This window comes from Ostrinia furnacalis, unplaced genomic scaffold, assembly GCF_004193835.3.
Source record: "Ostrinia furnacalis isolate ACB-3 unplaced genomic scaffold, ASM419383v2 OfSCF5047, whole genome shotgun sequence".
NCBI classification, from domain to species: domain Eukaryota; kingdom Metazoa; phylum Arthropoda; class Insecta; order Lepidoptera; family Crambidae; genus Ostrinia; species Ostrinia furnacalis.
The window spans coordinates 211,045-233,609 of NW_021135286.1; the positions used below are offsets into that span (position 1 = coordinate 211,045).

General features: G+C 38.8%; 1 protein-coding gene across 1 annotated transcript; it reads left to right on the forward strand.

Moving 5' to 3' along the window:
• Window positions 1–380: 380 nt before the first annotated feature.
• On the forward strand, window positions 381–10,453 carry LOC114360441 (uncharacterized; the record flags this gene model as incomplete). The annotated part of the gene is made up of 11 exons (XM_028315152.1): window positions 381–542; window positions 2,246–2,401; window positions 4,036–4,185; window positions 4,925–5,060; window positions 6,563–6,747; window positions 7,267–7,482; window positions 7,742–7,984; window positions 8,355–8,606; window positions 8,908–9,159; window positions 9,290–9,583; window positions 10,047–10,453. Coding segments are annotated over 11 exons (2,133 nt in total), but the record flags the coding sequence as incomplete, so codon positions are not given.
• Window positions 10,454–22,565: the final 12,112 nt, after the last annotated feature.

A 22,565-nucleotide genomic window follows, 5' to 3' on the forward strand; every position in this document is an offset into this window, starting at 1 on the left:
ACGCGATATACCTACAATAAATGTGACTTGAAAAAAGACCACACTTTGGGCTCACCTCTAGGATCAATTAGACCAATTTTTATGGTTATAAAACCAAATAATGATCTCACGTGTAGTCTTTAACAGATGGATAGCGATTAATCCCAACTTAACAGTTTTATAGCCATAAATGTTGGCTCAAGCGTAACTATCTATTTTTTGAAGAAGTGACTCTGGATTCTTCTACAGACACATTTTTGGTGTAAAAACCTTTCCTTTAATGAAATGAAGTTTAGAACTAGGCTTTTAAATGGTGCCAATATTGGTGGGAAGTGGGGATGCATACGTTTGAAAGTGCTTGTCACGGGAGGGTCGATTTTTTTGATGACCAGTGTAGTTGATGGACTTTTTGGCAGGACGCGGAGCGGCGGTCGGACGCGTGGCTTGGCGGCGAGCAAGAGCCGCTGGAGGGCTTCGGCTGGCGCACGGGCTCCGAGCGGAACACCATCGGCATCCACATCTGGTCCCGCCCTTTCGAAATGACTCTATCTACTGGAGAAAAGGTTACGTTTGTTAAAATCTCTCTCTCTCTCTGATTTGTGCACCAAATAAAAAATCTGCATCATCATCATTTCAGCCACAGGACATCCACTGTTTAAACTGTGGAATGGACTGTCGTCTGCGGTGTTTCCGACAGATGGGCGACGGTAATCACTTACCATCAGGTGATCCGTTTGCTCGTTTGCCTCCTGTCACATAAAAAAAAACTGTTGAACATAGTTCTCCCCAATGACTTCCGCATCGCACGGTTGGTAGCGACCTGCATCCAGCGCCTTCCTGCTACCTTTATCAGGTCGTCGGGCTTAAAAATCAGCATAATTCTTATTAAAAGGCGAAGGACGTAGCACATTTCTCAACCCAGAAAGGGGTCGTACTCGTAAACGTATCAACTCGAGGCGTCAACTATTCTTTTTATGAAACTCCGTACTGCAAACGCACATTTATCCGCCCGCTATAAAGTAAAGGCGATACGGTGTTGATCCCTTTCCGGGTTGATAACTCAGCCTACCAACATCCTCCATAATACCTTACAGGCCAGTAAGAGTAAGGCGCACACCGTTGATTTTTAGTTGGCCGCTAGTTGTGCCCGATTTTAAATTGTATGAAGAATCGGCCAAATCGAATCGGCGTAGTGTGCGCACTCCCATATCTACATGCCCATACTGATCAACTGCCCGACTTTAACTATCGGCCGACGAAAAATCAACGGCGTGCGCCTACTCTAACGGAACTATTCGTACAAGGTTTTATTGTTTTATTTATTGGCTTCGTTTGTTGCCCAATCTGACTTTCCTACCTATGTTTAAGAGTGGTGGGGGCCCCGAAAAGGGTTATTTTTGCGGTTTGCAGTAGGTATACTTATTTCGTAAAAGAATTACATTTTTTGAAACTGAGCTTTTTCCTGCAGTTTTTTTTTATCCACAACGAGGATGCTCTTGGTCTGTATCTGACCTGATGGTAAGTGATGATCAACCGAAGGTAGAAGCGAGCTTCACCCGGCATCCTCAACCACGGAGGAACTGGCTATCTTACCTCTACTGCCGGAACACAATAATGCTGTTAACATTGTTATTATGGCAACAGACTTAGGGCGGACTTAGAACAAGTCCTACCACCTACCAAACCGAACAGAAAAATTTGCCCCCACTGGGAATCGAACCCGGGACCTCTGCGTCTGAAGCAGGTGGTCTACCACTAGACCACAGAGGCAGTTGTATTTATTAATTTATTTATTTATATTAGGTAAATAAACAATTTAGATACACAGACAAATAATCACACAAAAAATAGGACAGAAATCAGCAAAGTTTCCAATGAATGTTTCCATTGAAAGTTCAACTGAATACGGAATGCAGATTTAATCCTGCATTGAATCCGAATTCATTATTCTTACTGAAATATTATTTGTTATCATCGTATTGTACCTACCTAATGTGCTTGATTCTTTTTTTTTCGTCAGGAAATGCATGAAATTGCATACCCACTGGCCCGGGGGAACCAGTGGGTTATGTGAGGCTCTCCCTGCCAGATGGGCAGGGCCTACTCACTAAAACCTGACGGTGTCCTCCCGAAGTCTTTGGGACGGAGCTGCGAGTTATTGTCCGAGCTAGACGGCCTAGACATTCTTTCGCGGCTCCGCAATGTGCTTGATTCTTGACTAACCAGATTTAAGGAACGTTGAAAGAATTCGGGGTATGCTCTGTAGGTGGCCGTGGTGCTCATGGACACGCAGGGCACCTTCGACAACGAGAGCACCATGCGTGAGTCCACCACCATCTTCGCGCTGTCCACGCTGCTCTCCTCGGTGCAGATCTATAACATCAAGAGCAACCTCGGTGGCGACGACCTCCAACATCTGCAGGTGACCAAACCTTTCTCTTTGCACTCAGTCATAGCGAGAAACCAAAATGTATATCACCAAAAGTTTAAGAAAAGACTCGGCCAAAACTTCATATGTAAATAAACCCAGCAACGAAATGTATAAAAACAGTTTTCTGTAATAAATTCATTATACAGGGTGTTAGGTAAATGGGTATATGAGCCGACACTAGCCCATGTTAACATGGTCATATAAATGGTATGGTGAAGTCAGAAAATTGATATCTTCATTATAATTTTTAAAAATGTCATAGAAATCGGATTTTATAAAATTTATTTTGTATGAAAATTAAAAAAAATTAAATGATGATATCAAATTTCTGACTTCTCCATACCATTTATATGACCATGTTAACATGGGCTAGTGTCGGCTCATATACCCATTTACCTAACACCCTGTATACGTTTTCAAAAAAATTGCCTCCTAAACCATGTTATAATAGTAGGAAAAGGTATTTACCTGACATTATAGTTTTATTGATTTTCATTTTCCTTGTCTTATTGTCATCATTTACCATAATATCACTGTCATTTGATTAACATTTTTTAGCTTATTTTAATTACTGACGGCCGCCCGCGACTTCGTACGCGTGGACCCCGTTTTTTGTTTGTTTTACGTTACGTTCTTTGCGGATGTCTAGGTACACCTTTTAGGGAACCTACCTGTCCAATTTTAAGTACGTGTTATGATTTCTTAGATTTCGTGATTAATCAGTGAGTGGTTAAGCTTTTATACAGGATGCCCCTAAAAGTAGTGGCAAGCTGAAGCAGCTGAAGCCCAGAGGTAGAGCAACGCTAGGGCTATCCGAATTAATTGACTCAAGGAACAATGCAGAGCGAGAAAAATACGCCTACGCGGCTACGCCTACTTGCATAATAAGGGGGCGTCCATTAATTACGTGAGATAATTTCGGCGATTTTTCAACCCCCCCGCCCCTCTTGGTGAGATTTGGTGAGATTTTTCCAGACCCCCTCCCCCTCCCCACAATCTCACGTGAGATTCTTAAAATACATAAAATATTTGCAATGTAAATGGGTTATCCTATGCTTCGATTAGGATTTAATATAAAAAACCGTTTCTTCTAATTTCTTTATTGTTTAGACGGTTTAATATAAAAAATTGAATAATTTATCATTATCATCTTTAAATATATTTATTTTTTTAATTTAAAATAACCCAGTTTTTTCATGCCCTACGTGCCCCCTCTCCCCTACGTGAGATTTAGTGAGGTTTTTCTTGACCCCCCCCCCCCCTAAACGTCTTACGTAATTAATGGACGCCCCCTAAGATACTTGGCTGTCCTATTAAAACGATCACAATATCCGAAAAAAATTAGAATACTATTTATTTTGGGATGTAGAAAGANACGTCTTACGTAATTAATGGACGCCCCCTAAGATACTTGGCTGTCCTATTAAAACGATCACAATATCCGAAAAAAATTAGAATACTATTTATTTTGGGATGTAGAAAGATGAGAAAGCGATCATACTCTTTAATACTTTATGTAGCATAGCATATTAAGTTTAGTTAACAAAGAAAAACTGACGGACGAATACGAATAAAATATGGCGTAGGTACCTACTTAATACGAGTATATTTATTGGCTTTTGTAGTTATTCACCGAGTACGCACGGCTGGTGCTCAACGACGACGGTGGCCCGCCGTTCCAACAATTAAAATTTCTTGTCAGAGACTGGATGTTTACCTCTGACCAAGAATTTGGGGCCCAGGGCGGCAGACGTCTGCTGGATAAAGTCTTACAAGTAAGTTACTTGAACCATTATTTATAATACATAGTCAAATGACTATTACTCTTAGGGTGGGTTGCACCATCTTACTTGAACTTTGACAAACGTCAAAAATCTGTCAAACTCCATACAAACAAAAAGCACCGGTTATCGTTAAATTTACTGTCAAAGGTAAGTGGTGCAACTCAGCCTTAAACTGACTGATGTATCTTAATCTTAACCGTTATAGTTTTCCTTGAAAGTTCATGAAAAACAGAATTATTACGAATTTTTCACATTTTTCAAGCCAACAGTTTAGTTTTTAGAGGGGGAGAGGCCCTACTCGAACAAAAATTGGCACTTTAAACTTTAATAATTTGCAAACAGATCCCTAAATGGAAAAATAGTTTTAGAAACCCCTACCTAAGTCATTCTAAAAGACCTATCCAACGATATCCCTACACGATGGGGTAGAAGCTGAAAAAAAATTCATCCCCACTTTACATGTAGGGGAGCTAGGTACCTACTCTAAAAATTTTTTTTAGGGTAGGAGAAATCTGAAAAAAATCCTAATGATACTGCTTTTCATGAACTTTTAAGAAAAACTATGTATAGCGGTTAAGATATATCAATTAGTTTGAGAGTAATAGCTGTGGTAATAGTAATTTAACTCATGTATTATAAAATTTCTTAACTAGTGAAAATTCACTTGAACGTCCAATGGCTGAAAATGATGATGATGATGATGATTATAACACCTGCTACCTGACTCTAGATCAAGCCTGATCAGCCTGCGCAGCTGCAAGAGATTCGGCAACACCTGCGGTCTTGTTTTCAAGATATCGACTGCTTCCTTATGGCTCACCCTGGCTTCAACGTCTCCGATAAGAACTTCAAAGGAACCTTGGCTGGTGAGTACCTAGCACCTTGTCGGCCGTTTGGTGTAGTGGTTCAGAACGGACTACTATGACGAGAGGTCCCGGGTTCGATTCCCGGCCGGGCAGAAATTGAAATGATGAATTTTAATTTCTGTGACGTGTCTGGGTGTTTTCTATGTATAATGTGTATGTATTTACAAAAAAAAGTATTTAAGTAGGTAAGTATGTTTATATCCGTTGTCTAGTACCCATAGTACAAGCTTTGCTTAGTTTGGGTCTAGCGGCGCAGTGTAAAATGTCCAAGGATATTTATAAATTTATTTAAACCTTTCAGGATTTTTTTAGACTTTCTCAAAACTCGGGCTTCCCCAAATTAGGTACCTACCTAATAACATAGTTAATAATTTTTGCTTTCGTAATAATTTAAATAAATTTCGCGGGGGCCTCACAGCCTCACTAGGTTAATTTACTCTCAATGCTACCCTTACTTCCTTTTACGATGATCTCCTTAGTTACTATAACATTTTATTGGGAAATTCATTATTCCAATTTGTCACCATTTTGTTCGTTTGTCAATATCTAGACGTACCTAAATAGTTACCAAAAAGTACACAATAATGTACCTATGTACTTATATATGTATGTAGCTAGCTATATGTACGAGTATTTCTACTAGCATACAAAATACAAAATTAATCGCTCAACTGCGGTGGTCTAATATCGCATTAGATTATTTAAGAATGCAAAAATGAACGTTGACCACACATAATTTAATAGATAGGAAACCAATACAAAAATTAATAAATTATTCATACAATAGCTCGAGTCAAACGTTACAAATCATGAAGGAAGTAAGTAGCAGAGACCAATTTGGTACAACAATTTTATTATTTTTGCTTTGTAATGTCAACAACGTGTATCATTTAGTACCAAATAAATATTTTATCTTTCTTTCTTTCTTAAGTAGGTACCTACTTAAAAGACTGTGCTGCTAATACTGACCTGGCCTTCTCTAGATTGACTTTGATTGACGATTAAACTTTAGATCTTGCCAAGGCCAACACAGGGTTGCAGCAGTGAGAACAAGAGGTAGGTTATGAATGGTCTCGTGCGTGATAGTGATATCCTTTTTCCCACTTGCTTTAAATTTTGAAATAAAATGGTGTTGACATTTGGTAGGTACCTACCATTGCTTAATTTTATAATTCATTAAATAGAAGTACTATCCGTTCGCTTTCAGTTTGCCGCTGGCTATAGGACATCACTCGAAGGCAATCGTCTATAACTTTATCAAACTATATTTAAAAATATTTTTTATTTATTACTGCTGATAAATATTGTGCTTTTGCGTAAAATAAAACACATTAATTGCGTTTAATCACTAACTAATTGCGTTTAATCGCAGTTAGGGGAAGGTACGCGCATTCCACGGACCGGCAAACTTAGCGCGAACGGGTAGTAGGATCTACTTTACTACATGCACACTTATGCACAACATAATTAAGTCATGTTCAAACTGCAAACTGTCTATTTAGATCTCCGAACTGAGTTCAAAGCGTGTTTACTGGAGTTCGTGCCACTTGTGCTGGCGCCCAACCGCCTGGTTCCCAAGCGTATCAACGGCCAGACGCTGACTGCGCAGGAGTTCGTCGTCTACTTCAAGCGCTACATGGACGTGTTCAATGGCGGCGACATGCCCACGCCCGCCACGATAGTGCAGGTCATCAATATCATCTAAGTAACCTATGTCCAAATTTTGTTGTCCAATGATACCACACTTAGTTAGTGTGGTTGTTTGATTCTACGTGTTATCCAATCTGGGATAACACGTAGAATAAAACCGCTTTGTGTAGGTACTTATTTATATTTTAGGACATTGCAGAATGTAATAAACTTGATTAACCAAATAATAAAATTAAAATTCAGTTGTTTGAACGGCAAGTTAGCCGTCGTAGTCAAGTCAATATCGGCACATTAAAAGCGACATCGTAACGCGCATGTAATATTACCGCCTTTTGTTTTTGAGCAAAGGGTCGGGACTCAGGTTGGCTCAAGAGCCATTCATCCAGCGAGACTTCTTAAGATGTTGATCGAAGCTCTTCGTTAATACCGTTCGCCGAGGCAACTATCGGGACAACGATCGCGACCCATATTACGTGGTTATCTCGCGGGCCAAGACTTTATTTGCTTAGTTTCTCCTCGGCCTTAAAGTAATCCCTTGTACCTATTGATGCTGCAGGCGACCGCGGAGGCGGGTCTCCTGCTCGCTACGGAGGCGGCGCGCGCGGAGTATGCTCGAGGCGTGGAGGAGTGTGCGGGCTCGCGAGCGATGGCGCCGGCGGCCGTGTACCGCAGCCACGCGCAGGCCGTCGCCGCGGCCCGCGAACTCTTCACCGCCCGGAGGATCATGGGGAGTCGCCAGAACATCGACCAGGCTATAGCAAACTTAATGGTGGTGGGTACCTAAGTGATCGCATGCTTGAATGAAACTAGGAAAGTAGCTAAGATTTGCTGCTTCGCGCAAGCATCGTTTGTGAATATGGGCGTAAGTCATATTGAAAGTTTCTGGATCTCCTGCGTCTGCTCTGGATCTGCATGCGTGCCGTCAGTCGAGCAACGTTTTTATTTAAGGAATGAAATGAACACAGTGGTAAAAAAACATGCCTAACTAGGTACTTACCTACCAATATCGAGCGTATGTTTTATTTGTCCAGGAATTCGACAGTCGTTTGCGTGACTTCACCGCAATTAACGAGGCGAAGTTGAGCAAGGCATTCGACGAAGCAATGGATAGATACACGGAGTTGCTTCTGAAGGGAACTCCAGCAGAGCGCCTGTGCGTGAGCCTAGGGGCCCTACACGCCGCGCACAGCGCCGCAGTGGCCGCCGTAGTCGAAGAATTCAAGGACAAACTCTGCACCGATGGCAAAGACAAAGAAACAACACAACTGCATAAGGTATTTCTGTAAGCACGAACCCATTGCAAATCTCACTATGACCATCTACTTATCTTGATACACACATTACACATACCTAGAGAAAAAATTATAGCTGCATTTTCTAATTACCTATACACTTTTTTCAATGGCTTGGTTCATCATTACAATCTTACGCGAAGTTCTCTTAACTTCGCGTAAGATTGTGTAAGTTAACAGAGCGCCAGAAGTAAGGTCTATGGTAAGGTGTTGCAAAAAGTGCATTCAACACGGTACCAGACAACCAGATAACGTACGTTTTACCACCTAGGACAGTCGATAACAGAAATGTACTTTATGCACAATCGCTGATGAGGAGTTCAATACCATTTTACCTAATTCTTGTTAACAGGATTTGAAAGCGCGCTACGCTCAAATGGTCCATTTCAATGAACTGAACAATAATGGTTATCTTACTGAAGCCTTCGACAAGTACGTTAGCGAGATGGACAGACATGTTGTTGCCCATTGCTGCGTGAGCACCATGCGCCTGAATCGCATCCATGAATCAGCGCGTGAAGACGCCATAAACTTTTTTTGGGGCAAGCGAAATGCTGGTTCTGAACGGCAGTCAGATGATAGTTTCGTGGAACGATTGGAGAAGGTAAGAAACAAATAAAACAATTACTTAAATGTTGCATGAATTCCACATAATGCATGCCGTTACTGCCTTCATTTAGACGACACTCTTGATCCTTGCCTATGAACCTATTTTCAGTAACATAATTAGGTAAAATGATTTATTTCCATAGAAGTATGCGTGTTTGTCTTGTTGGTTCTCCTAACACTTCTAGGGAAACTTAATTAACAGCTTTTGGAGCTAAACATAGCATAAAAAGTTGCAGACTAAAAAATGTAAGTAATCCATTAGTACTGAATGTAATTTTTATTTAAACAATTTTCAGAATATTAGAGAACAATTCAAGAAATTTGTTCAAATAAACGATACAAACACCGAAGCAGTCGTAGTCGCAGTGATAGGGCGCTACAAAGATGGCATGTTGGAAGTATTCGGGACTCAAATGAAGTGTTTACCATCGTCAGAGTTAAAAAAAAAGGAAAAAAATGTGAGGAAGGAGGCTATCGCGATGTACCATGAGCGAAGAACAGCCGGCAAGGAGGAAGGTTACGATAGATACTTGGGAAACATTGAACAGGTAATACGGAATACTCATCGTCTACCACTATTATCCATCTTATTCCTTGTTCCTAATCACTAATTCATGACCATCCCACTAAAGTCAAATGATGGAATTAGTTTTTCTCAAATACCACTTCCACTTTCAGGCGATGACCGAGCACTTCGACCAGATGAAAGAAATGAACGAGGAAATCAATGAAGCCGCTATACGCAGTGGATGCGCGGAGTACCGTGCTGTCATGGACGTCAACACCGCGGGCTTGCCGGGGTTCCTGAAGCCACTTTCGGTGATACTGTTGCCCGCTAGGTTAATAGAATCATGGCTCTTGATCGACGGGTATCACAAAACGGCTAAAAATGAAGCTACCCAAGCCTTCAAAAGGCATCGGCAGGGTGGCCGCGTCGAGGAGGACGATGAATATTACGACCAATTAATATCTGTACGTATTACATCTTTCGGAGTTTAGTTATGTTTGTGTATATGTTACGGTAATAGTGATAAATTGAAAATTATTCATAATAACCGGTCGTTATTAATAATTACCGAAAGTCAAGATAAAAGTAGGTAATAAATTAATCACATTTATCGGTGATATACTGTAACCTTAGGCTGGGTTGCAACATCTTACTATACAGAGACAAACTCCACTCAAAAATCACCGGTTATCGTCATAGTTACGGTCAAATTTGGGTGGTGCAACTCAGCCTACTAAATTGCCCTTTTAATATTTTACATACAAAAATTATTTACAATTTACCAAATCATGAGGCATTATTAATAATGATCGGTAATTATGAATAATTTTCAAAAGCATATTTACATTATTACCCTAATGCATGCCGGTAGATCGCATCACAGCATTTGATGAACTTTGATGCTCATCACAACCTTTTTGTTTACAGAGAATCAACAACATACTTACCGATTACAAGAACCCGATTTTGCTAACTGCTAGGGACTTGGGCATTCCACTTCCAAATAGCAAGTAGTAGTTACCTACTAAGTATTTTATTGTATTGCAAGCAAACAAGTTAAGATTTTACTTATTGAGATTTATCTATTTTTCAAACAAAACCATTAAAAATCTTTGTAACTAACATTTTTACGCCGGTATTCACAAACGATGCTTGCTTAAAGTGAAGCAGCCAATCGAACGCACAGCGTCTAATAGAGCTTTGTGATTGGTTCATGTGTGACCCTGTGCGTCTACGCGCACTATGAGACCTCATAGTAATGTTTGTGAATACGGGCGTTAGATCTATGCGAGTAAAGGAAACCTAGATAACCAAATAATTTTATTATTTCATTTTTCCCTCCCTGTTCTAAAGAAGTTGATTATGCATTTTAATCCTACCCAAGAAGCTTTGCATAGATTAGCTTAGGTATAGTGCTTATTGGAAGATTTGGAAGGAACTGAAAAGAAGCACCGAACAAACATCGTCACAGTAAGTAACTTATCGGTGGAAACTTTGAAGAAAATAAATAAAAAGTAAAAAAATACGGGACTACTTAATCACACCAGCACTGCAACTCCTGCATAATAACCAAGCAGTATCTAAAGCCTGTCCGCCATTAAAACTCTACCAGTGAGAAGTACCTACCTAGTGACACTGCTTGGAATGCTTAAAGAATTCAATCAACATACTTATATATATTTATTTATTATAATACCTACACTAGCACCTACTACTACCACATGAGTAAAGAAGTGCTACTACTGTAGTACCTAATTATAAAGTACTGTAGTGTATTATAATACACTTCGCTAGTGTATTATAACAATACATTAGCGGCCGCCGACGCGTGGATCCCGTTTTACCCCCTTAGGGGTGGAGTTTCGTAAAATACGTTCTTAGTGAGCACCGACGTTCTAAAAGGAACCCCCATGCAAAATTTGAGACTTCTAGCACATGCTGTTGCTGAGATTTCGTGATGAGTGAGTCAGTCAATCAGTGACCTTTCGCTTTTAGAAGAAAACAGGTCACGAAAAGCACAGTAAAGATGATGGCACTATAAGCTAAACTGACATCTTATTACAGGATGCTATATTTATACTTGATCAAGCAAAAAGGATTGATTGTACCTAATGCTCAAATGCAAACAACATTCCTCAGGGGACCGAAGTTACCAAATTATTCAAAAAACCTTCTTGTAATCAGCAATCAGTTATTATGGGGACGTAATATGACGTTTTTCCTAGTTATGGCACCAATTGAAATATGTAGGTATAATAATAATGGTACTAATTGATTGAATCATTGTGTTTCAACTAGCTAGTACCTACTAGTCCAGTCATTATAGTAAGTTCACCTCGGAATTCGAGATACCCAGCTGTAAGTCTGTAAATACGTGTATATTGATTGACACCCTAAAAGTTGTCTCAAAACCTACATATGGTAGGGTGTAAGCAACTATTAAATTTCAAGGTCAACGGTCACAAAAATCGGTTTTTTGCGCTTTTTTTAGAAATATCTCATTTCCTGTGGGTTTTTTGCTATTTGTATTTATTACCAATATTGTAGAATACTAAATTCTCTACAAATTTTGTTTAAAAACTTTTTTTATACGGCGAACCGTTTTCGAGATAGAGGGCGGAGAGCGCGCGGTCACTGCATCACTTCAGGTCTACTTAAGCGGTTTAGATTTTTCATACAAAAGNATGTAAAAGAAAGTTCTGTAATGAAAATAAACTAACTAAGATATAAACTGATTTGATTAATTGTTTTTAGTAAACATTAAAGTGGGATTTTATGGGATTTATTTCAAGCTTTTTCAAATGAGTGAGTGAGAGAATTTTTTAAGTTTATTATCTTGTAAAACAAAAAACTTTGATTTATCTCACCCGTTCTTTTGTTTTTCACTAATTCTTGCACCAAATTCCTAGCTCATTTATTTTTATTCTGACTGAGGTTTCAGTGTTCTTTAAAGAGTTTCTTTTTACCAATCTTTCTTCTTTTATCAATACCAATTTGCATCATTTGTAAGAAATCATCTGATTAAAACCCTTGAGCACAGGCTCGGTAGTGTAACTCGCACTTGGCCATTTCTTCCGCAACACGTAACTTTAGATAGCAAAAAATAGCCACTACAGATAACCTTTTATCAACACCTCAGACTGTAAATTTCCGTCGTAAAATAGCCCCTATAACAACAGCACAAGATACCGCAGTGTAAATCTTGACGTGCTTGTAACTAAGGGCCCTCGCCTACGGCGACTTTTTGCAGCGATGCAGTAGCGATTCTGTCGCGCGTTCGCATCGATACAGTCGCAATGCGGTCGCTAGCTGTGTAGCAAACGCAATAAATATTTATTATAATTAGTGTTTCTATTTCTAATACTGTCGCGCTTCTGTCGCCCCGTAACCCCCTGTTCTCTCCCCGAAGTCGTCCGACACGGTCGCGCGTTTGCATCGATACAGTCGCGCTGCTGTAGCGCGTTAGTAGCGCGTTGGCATCGCTTCTGTAGTGCGTTGCAAATGCGACTAACGCGCGTTAGTAGCGATGCTGTCGCTAGTTTACGAAACGCGCGACAGCATCACTATAAAAAGTCGCCGTGGGTGAGGGCCCTAAAGCGTCGGAGTGACCTAGAATAGTCTATTGAACTGAACGCCCCACATACCGGTCGACGACAACTTGAAGGTACATTTTTAATCTTACTTTGAAAAGTTTAAACTAGCATTTCTTAATTTAAACTTACCGTGTTCCACTGGGTAGCATTCGTTTGAAATGCGACTTGGATTGTAATTTTTGAGGGCGCTGAAATGGGAATGTTGCAGTTTTTTAGCTTAGTTTGTGAAAACTGCTGTAACTTAAATCAATGATTTAACTGCTTACAAAATAGTGGTTAGTTGTAGTTAGTTTGTTTGGTTATGTTCATCCATAAACTAACCCTAATACTTCCTACTGAAAGTTAGTGAGGATGTATGCAAAACGGATTTTGATGAAATTTCAAAGTTTTATTTTAATTTTATTTACTTGGAGGACAACTTACTATGATATTATATTATAATATAATATTTATCGTCATTATTATTTATAATATCAGAATAAAGACATTTTGTGATAAACTGTATTTCACTAGGTGAAGTCACGGGAAAATCTAGTTAGTGCCAGGAACGGCATGAAACTAATTACAGAATCAAGTTGCAATTTCATAAGTACTACGAACAGAAGTTTTACTTACGTATTTAAAAAAAATATGCTCAATGTCATTAACAATATGGTGTAATTTAGCCTGTCCATCATACACAAGAATACGCGTGCGTGAGTCAATGTTCGCTCGTATGTGAGGCCTTGTCGAATAGTATCCTGTAGGTGGGCCATCGTGCGTGTTTTGTTTTCGATGTAAACTCGCGGAGATGAACAGGCCTGGTAGTACGAATATTATTCAGTGTAAACCTATCTCGGGAACCAATTCTGATTAAAATTATTATCCGAATACAGCTTAATTTCATTATTTATGATAGAGGTGCGGTGTGTTTGTGAATTTGCATATTTTAATTTATTGGTACGGGTTAATTGTAAAACATGTCGGAATTAAAGGCAGAAGAGCGTTTAGTCTGGGATTTTCACAGTTATTTTTGATCTCCCTTTTTTGGAGTTGGGGTGAAATTGGGGAATTTTCTGACGATTGTGAATTAATAATGATAATTGCGTAATGAAATGAAACTCTTTCATAATCTATAATTAATCATTGTATAGTATAAATAAATAAAAATGTTTTTGAATTCGATTCACAACTATCACGTTGGCAAAAATTAAGGTGGGTATAATAGTCGTAGTCATAAATAATACATAAACAATAACATTATCGTATCAATTAGAAATATTACAAAAACATGAAAAACTAAAAAACATCAACCACTATAAAATCACAAATTATACAACCCTTTTCAAGGCGAAAGTGAATAGGCACTTACAGGGCAGATATGTACCACCCTAGACTGCATCTCACTTAACATCAATGCAGTGCGATTGTGGTCAAACTTGCCTTGTTATGCGTAAAAAAAGTAACCATAAGGGTTCAGTATACAAAAAGAATATAAAAAATGTAGCGTTTTAATGTTTGAATATGCTAAGTCGTAACTAAACGTCGGCCGTTTGGTGTAGTGGTTCAGAACGGACTACTATGCCGAGAGGTCCCGGGTTCGATTCCCGGCCGGGCAGAAATTGAAATGATGAATTTTAATTTCTGTGACGGGTCTGGGTGTTTTCTATGTATAATATGTATGTATTTACAAAAAAAAAGTATTTAAGTATGTTTATCCCATCGTCTAGTACCCATAGTACAAGCTTTGCTTAGTTTGGGACTAGAGGCGCAGTGTAAAATGTCCAAGGATATTTATTTATTTATTTATTATTATTAAGTGCCTGGATGCGGGCAGTGCAGGACTGATCGAGGAAATCATTGGTAGGTCTTTGTCCAGGCATTGGATGTCATGACGAAACGAACGAATGTTTAGTAATAGCCTTAAAGTAAATAATATCTTTGCTAATGCCTAAAACGAAATAACAAGCCTTAGTAAAATCTTTCCATGACAATTTTCGAAAATATAAAGAAACTCATTATGTATTTTAGTAACGTACATAATAACCTTAGCAAGTATTTCGAAGGCTCATTATCTTACAAAGATGTACTCAAGCGAGTTACCTCACTTCACAACTTAAACTTACAAGTTTGAGGCAAGACACGAAAACTCAGTAACTTATATTTACAGAGTTTTACGTAGAAAATAGAGTTGTTAATTATGCATACAAGTGTGCTCATAACCGGTTTCATTAATACCTATGTCGAGTACACTCGAGGCGCGGCTTCACTCATCTGTTCTCGAATACAGGGTTGCCTAAACTCTTGGCTAAAATATTAACTAATGGTGACAATTACTCTATAATTAACCAAATTTTTGGTAACAATTACTCTAAAATTAACCGCCTCTGTGGTTTAGTGGTAAGACCACCTGCTACAGACGCCGAGGTCCCGGATTCAATTCCCAGTGGGGACAGATTTTTCTGTTCGGTTTGGTTGGTGGTAGGGCTTGTTCTAAGTCCGCCTGGCTAGCTACCACCATATTACCTAAGTCTGTCGCCATAACAACAATGTTAACAGCATTGTTGTGTTCCAGCAGTTAGAGGTAAGGTAGTTCATAGGCCAGTTCTTCCGTGATTGAGGATTCCGTGGTGAAGCTCGCTTCCACCTTCGGTCTGATCATCACTTACCATCAGGTGAGATACAGGCCAAGAGCTTCCTCGTAGTGGATAAAAAAAATGTCAGTGTAGAGATATGAAAGTCAGTAGTTTCATAGTTTGAAACCCGTCGCCGCTGGACTATTGTGGTGAATCCACTTCAAACACAAACAGCTCAGCTGAACTAGTATTCGTTCGTTCGTTTCAGCCAAATGACGTCCACTGCTGGACAAAGGCCTCCCCCAAGGTTTTCCACAATGAGCGGTCCTGCGCTGCCCGCATTCAGGCTCTTCCCGCAACCTTTACCAGATCGTCGGTCCACCTAGTAGGAGAAACTACTATTAATTTCCGCATAATGTAAAATCTGTTTATATCAGAGTTAAGTACAACAGCTATGTTAAGATTTTTGAGACAGTTTATATTTTGATGGGGCTGTCCAAAGCTGTCCTAAGCTTAAGTAGCAGTGAACTGGTCCAGGAATACTTCTCAGGAAATGAAGAGTAGGAACAGCTAGACAAAAAAGCTAGAGACCTTGCTTTGTGGCGTGCTCTAGGGAGGCTCACTTTCAGCATTGGATTGCCATTGGGGATATTTTATAAATGCGAAAGTAACTCTTGCTTTCACGCCTAAACCACTGAACCGCTTTTGATGAAATTTGGCATAAAGATAGTTTGAGTCCCGGGAAAGGACATAAAGATTTTTATTTTTATTCCGGTTTTTGAATTAGGAACGCGCGCGATAAAGTTTTTCTGTGATAAACAAAATTCCAGGCGGGCGAAAAGCTAGTAGGTACACCATAAATATGATTTTTAAATAATATTTCATTAGCAGGTTCAGATTGTTGTTGCTGGTTGAGCACTTCCTCTTTTTCCACTACCCTACAAAACTATTGGGTAGTTCATCAAAATTGCCTATTGACAGCCCTGTTACATTCGCGCCTACATATTTAATACGTCGCTCCAGTAATTACAACTTTACCACGCATCTTTGTGATTTCAAGGCCTATCGTTAACTTTTAATAACCCCTAGAAGGCTTCACTTTACGCCATAAAAATGTTGTCTGAATTTTTCATGAGCTTTCCACTAATATCCGGTTACAAGCTTTTACTGGCGTTAAAATATGCCTAACAATTTATTATGAAAGCAAAAAAGTGATTCCTAAAATATTAGAGGTGTTTACGGATATTCTGAGAATGGTGAAATAGATTTTAAAAGGTTATCGACATCGCAAGTGGGCTTGAGTTTTGTGGATTCGGGTTCGATTCCATTTTGCTTGGATCTTGGAAATAACTTCAGACTATCATTTTAAACTTGGAAATGTCTTATGTCCGTCAGTGGACTACCATAAGCTGAAATAATCTATACTATATATAAAAGAAAGTCGTGTTAGTTACTCCACTTATAACTCAAGAACGGCAGAACCGATTTAGCTGAAAATAATCAGGGAGGTAGTTTAGAGCCAGGAGAAGGACATAGGATACTTTTTATCCCGTTCGAAATAAAAAAGTCTGCTTATTTATTGCTATTAAGGCGGAACAAAGTTCGCCGGGTTAGCTAGTTATAAATAGAACTCGTTTCTGAATAACGACAACAGCGTGGATGCACAATGTGACACACGAACCAATCTCAGAGCTCTATTAAACGCCATGCGTTCGATTTGCTGCTTCACTTAAGCAAGCATTGTTTATGAATACGGGCGTTAGTTACTTAAACACAGTATGACAACAACAAAGTTCTCTCTAGTCAATCGCTACAAAGTCTTTTCTCTATGGTTTCCATTTCCACTCGTTCACTCGTTAGTGCTAAACAGAATATGATAAGCAGCTTCCCAACGATGAGCCATTAACTGCACATCCATGCCAATTTGCAAAGGGAAATTATTCCCCACTTTTCGCTCGAGATCCGAGAGGAAGAAAAATTAAGCTCTAAGTTAGCTCTACGAATTAGTCGTTTGAATTAGCGTTGGAAAGCTTTTTACAACTTATGGAAAAATTACCTGATCAAACAGTTTGAAGAAAAGAGCTTCTTAAATAGGAACAAGATAATATTATTCTACTTTTTTATTTCTAAATGAAGCGAATAATGGGTTATTATTATACTTTCTATCAAAATGTGATCTTGTTAGATTTTGCAAGGCAATAAACGCCAATGAGGCTCAATTTTGAGGGTATAATTTTTTGTTGACTCAATTAACCGACTATTTATTAAGAAGATACATAGCTCTACGATTTTAAATGCAGGTACTAAAATAACTCATGAAACAAGATCGCTTTGATTACCCACCTTTATCGGCCAGTAATAAAGCTGTAAATCTATACGACAGTTCTAAAACCGATATCTTTTAATGGACTTTAAATGTATTGTAGGTAGTTGCACAATTAAATAACAAAGTTTGTTTGAACCCCACACGCGTCTAGTTTTACCCTTAGGTACCTTTTAGTATCAACATTTTATTTCTTGGTAAACATTGGATCGCTTTTCAGGCGGGACAAACAATGCTTAAACTTTGATACTTTCATCATCATCATCATCTTTGCCATAGGACGTCCACTGCTGAACATAGGCCTCCCCCAATGATATCGACATCGCCCGGTTGGTGGCGACCTGCATCCAGCGCTTTCCAGCTACCTTTATGAGGTCCTCGGGACACCTTGGGTGGACGTCCCACGCTGCGTTTTCCGGTACGCGGCCACCACTCCAGAACCTTGCTAATCCGTCGGACTATGTCAGCGACTTTAGTTCGTTTACGGATCTCCTAATTTTTGATTCGATCTCGTAAAGAAACACCGAGCATAGCCCTCTCCATAGCGTGCTGTGCAACTCAGAGCTTCTGTAAGGCCTATAGTGAGAGGGTTTTAGAACCATAAGTCATCACTGGTAACACATTGGTTGTAGACTTTAGTCTTCAAGCACTGACGTATTTTGTAGTAAGTAGGGTGATTCTAGGATAATCCAGCACCCGAATGACCAGTCCAGACTACTATCAATAAGCATTATTATTACTAGACCCATAAACCCATGTCTGGTCACCCTAACCGCCCATAAAACGACATTGTTGCATTGTTTCAGCTTCCCTTTTATTGCAACGAGGAGTTATCCTACCCAAACTACATACTTACCTTAAATTACTTACTTTTAGAGCTTACAGGTCTTACTTAACGCGGTGTTACAAGGAAACGAACTTACCTCGAGTTCAGGGAAGTTTCTTCGCAAATAGCTTAATAAAATTCAGCTTTAGTTCGTAATACGTCAACGTGTGGGAAGGTGTAAAAATGAGGAATATTTTTAGGCTGAGTGTCACCACCTAATTTTAAAAGTAACTATAACGTTAACCGGTGTTTATTGTATGGAGTTTGACAGATTTGAAGTGAATCATTTGGAGTAAATGGGTTCTCACTCACAAGGTGGACCGACGACATCATAAAGGTAGCAGGAAGGCGCTGGACGCAGGCCGCTACCAACCGGGCAACATGGAAAGCATTGGGGGAGGCCTATGTTCAGCAGTGGACGTCCTATGGCTGAAATGATGATGATGATGAAATGGGTTCTCGAGTGGAGATGACGTTTGGGAAAACGAAGTTTAGGTTAGAAACGTATTGTAGTTATATCAACCGGCAGACAGTGGTGACTGAGTTTGTTGCGGCGCTTCTTTTCAGCGCTTGCCAAATGTTGGTCTCGGAGCGATGGTAGGGTAAAAACATTATGAGACATGTAGAGGCTCCTTAAGAGCAAAGTATTTGATGATTTGTAAGTACTATTTAAATAGGCGTCTAACATGGCATAGTCACTGATAAGGTTCTTCCGCTTCTTCTTCCCGGTACCAGCCAATATAATGTTCCGAAGTGTTGAACATTTTAAGTAACATACCTATATTTCTAGGCGATATCCGTCATCCATCTTGATTGTTTCAAATTTTCACAATGAACAAAAACATTACGGTACTTTCTACTTAAATCTTTTGAATAATACTAAAGCAGAAACAGAAATACAAGCTTTGTGCGTCTGTCGTACTGTCGAGACCGGTGCGTTTAGCATGAATGTAAAAGTTACACGAATAACAGAACAGAAGCGTGGAAAATATTAGTGTTTTGTACGGAATTTTTAGCAACACTCTCGTTATGAATTTGTTAGCTTTTATATAGGGTAATGGATTATTAAATTTTTAGTTAAAATGTTTTTCAACATTGTTCTACAGTAGGTATTCTCTCAGTGTACTGGCGACTGCCTAATTTTGTAATCTATACTAATATTATAAATGCGAAAGTAACTCTGTCTGTCTGTCTGTCTCTCTTTCACGCTTAAACCACTAAACCGATTTTGATGAAATTTGGCATAGATTATAGTCCCGGGAAAGGACATAGGATAGTTTTTATCCCAGTTTTTGAAACAGGGACGCGCGCTATAAAGTTTTTCTGTGACAGACAAAATTCCACGCGGGCGAAGCCGCGGGCGGAAAGCTAGTGATTAATAAATTAATGATATTTTTTCTTTCAATAAATAGGGATTTGGTTCAACATCAGATCATTTGGGCTTCACTGCAGGAGCAGGATCTTTTAGTAGAGAGGGTCAACCTTTAGGCTGGGTTGCACCATCTTTAATTTTAACAAACGTCAAAAGTCTATCAAACGCCATACAAAAACACCGGTTATGGATATAGTCACGGTTCAAATCAGGTGGTGCAACTCAGCCTTTGTAATAATAACCACCAGTTTTTAAAAAATTTAACAATAACGGGAAGCGCCAGTTTTTAACTATAATGGGAAGGTCTTGGCCTGCAACTCACCTGATTGGAAGTGATGATCAGGTCAAGGAACTCAACCTCACCCTGACTCTTCCACCATAGAAGAACTGGCTATGTTACCTACAACTGTCGAAACACAACAATGTTACATTGTTGTTATGGCGACAGTCCTAGGTACTCGTAAGATGGTAGGATAGCCAGGTGGATTTAGAACAAAGGTTCCTACCTTAATAATATAATATCTTAACCAGGAATATTATGGATATCCGTAACCGTAACCGAAACTTTCGGATATCTGAAATAAAAAAATATCCGTAACCGTAACCTACTTAAAGGTTTCGAATAGTTTCGGATGTAAATAGTTTAAATTGTTTTTTGTATAGCATTATATGATTTACCTTTATAATGCCATCTAAGTATCAATTTAATTTTTTTATTACTTTTTATTCAATGTTAAGTGTGCGGCCATGAATGAACCGTGTTGGACAACTATTGCAAATTGCATTCTAAAGCACAGATATCCGTAACCGTAACCGAAACCGGTATAATATTACTCCTATATCCGTAACCGTATCCATAACCGAAACTACATATCCATAACATCCCTAATCTCAACGTCCTTAATGTAACAATGTATTCGTGAGTTAGTGACTAATTAAATGAGAGGATCTAACGACCCTTGTCATGGAAAAATAGTAGACAGGTTCTAAGCGTTGCGTGTATCAGATTTCTAGGAAGATCTAATCCTAATTCCTACCTTATTATTCTTGGGATAAATATAGCTGAGATTAACGATGTCTTGCGAAGTTTATGTTCTGAGAAAATAGTAAATATTTAATACAATACGGTGGATATTTTATTATGGCTCCATTTTACTTTGCCATGGTAAAGTAAATAGGTAGATTTTAAACTGTAAAATAACTTTAAACGTAATGTAGACATTTCTCCCACTTAGTGGACCGACGATCTGGTAAAGGACCAGGCGTTGTGGAAATCTATGCGGGAGGACTTTATCCAGCTGTGGACGTCATTTGACTGAAAATAACAAATTAATAATCATAATTTAAGCCACAGAACGTCCATTGCTGAACATAAGCCACCCCCAATGACTGCCACATCGCCCGGCTGGTGGCCTGTTGGCTGAAACGAACGAACGAACGATTTGTCGAAGAGAAATACTAAGGGTTCGGTTAATATTTTCATTGAATAATTTTTCCGACAAGGGTGTCAAATTGACTGACATGTTTATTGTATAGTACAGTCCACTATGAAAATTAGCTGTTGTTTGTTTCAACTACCTATTTTAAAGTTTTTTGACACTTTCTAAGTGTTGAATTTTATGGAATTGGGAAAGAAGCGAATTTAAGCGTTCATGAGCAGACATTGCAGTTGAATATTCAAGTTCTGAATTTGATTATTGATGAATAATAAAATAAATCCTACTAGCTCGATTGATGGTTTCATTTAATTTATTTAAACCAGGTTACCAATAATAATATTTTTTCGTTAATTTATGAAAATATCAAATTAGCCCGTAATCCTGAATCCTGATATATAAAGTTAGCCTATTAATTTAACACATGTACTACTGTACTCAGTGTTGCACTATCAAATGCAATTGACGCGCCTCTATGCCAGGGTTTTTATGTTCCTGGTCAGGCTATAGATAGTTTAAATTGTTTTTTGTATAGCATTATATGATTTACCTTTATAATGCCATCTAAGTATCAATTTAATTTTTTTATTACTTTTTATTCAATGTTAAGTGTGCGGCCATGAATGAACCGTGTTGGACAACTATTGCAAATTGCATTCTAAAGCACAGATATCCGTAACCGTAACCGAAACCGGTATAATATTACTCCTATATCCGTAACCGTATCCATAACCGAAACTACATATCCATAACATCCCTAATCTCAACGTCCTTAATGTAACAATGTATTCGTGAGTTAGTGACTAATTAAATGAGAGGATCTAACGACCCTTGTCATGGAAAAATACTAGACAGGTTCTAAGCGTTGCGTGTATCAGATTTCTAGGAAGATCTAATCCAAATTCTTATCTCATTATTCTTAGGATAAATATAGCTGAGATTAACGATGTCTTGCGAAGTTTATGTTCTGAGAAAATAGTAAATGTTTAATACAATACGGTGGATATTTTATTATGGCTCCATTTTACTTAGCTTAACATGGTAAAGTAAATAGGAAGATTTTAAACTGTAAAACGTAATGTAGATATTTCTTCTCGGTGGACCGACGACCTAGTAAAAGACCAGGTATTGTGGAAATCTATGCGGGAGGCCTTTGTCCAGCAGTGGACGTCGTCTTTTAATTTTGACTGAAACGTACAAATAATCATCATTTCAGCCACAAGACGTCCACTGCGGAACATAGGCCTCCCTCAATGATTTCCACATCCATCCAGCACCTTCCTGCTACCTTTATGAGGTCGTCAGTCCACCTACTAACGAACGAAATGAATTAATAAGTAA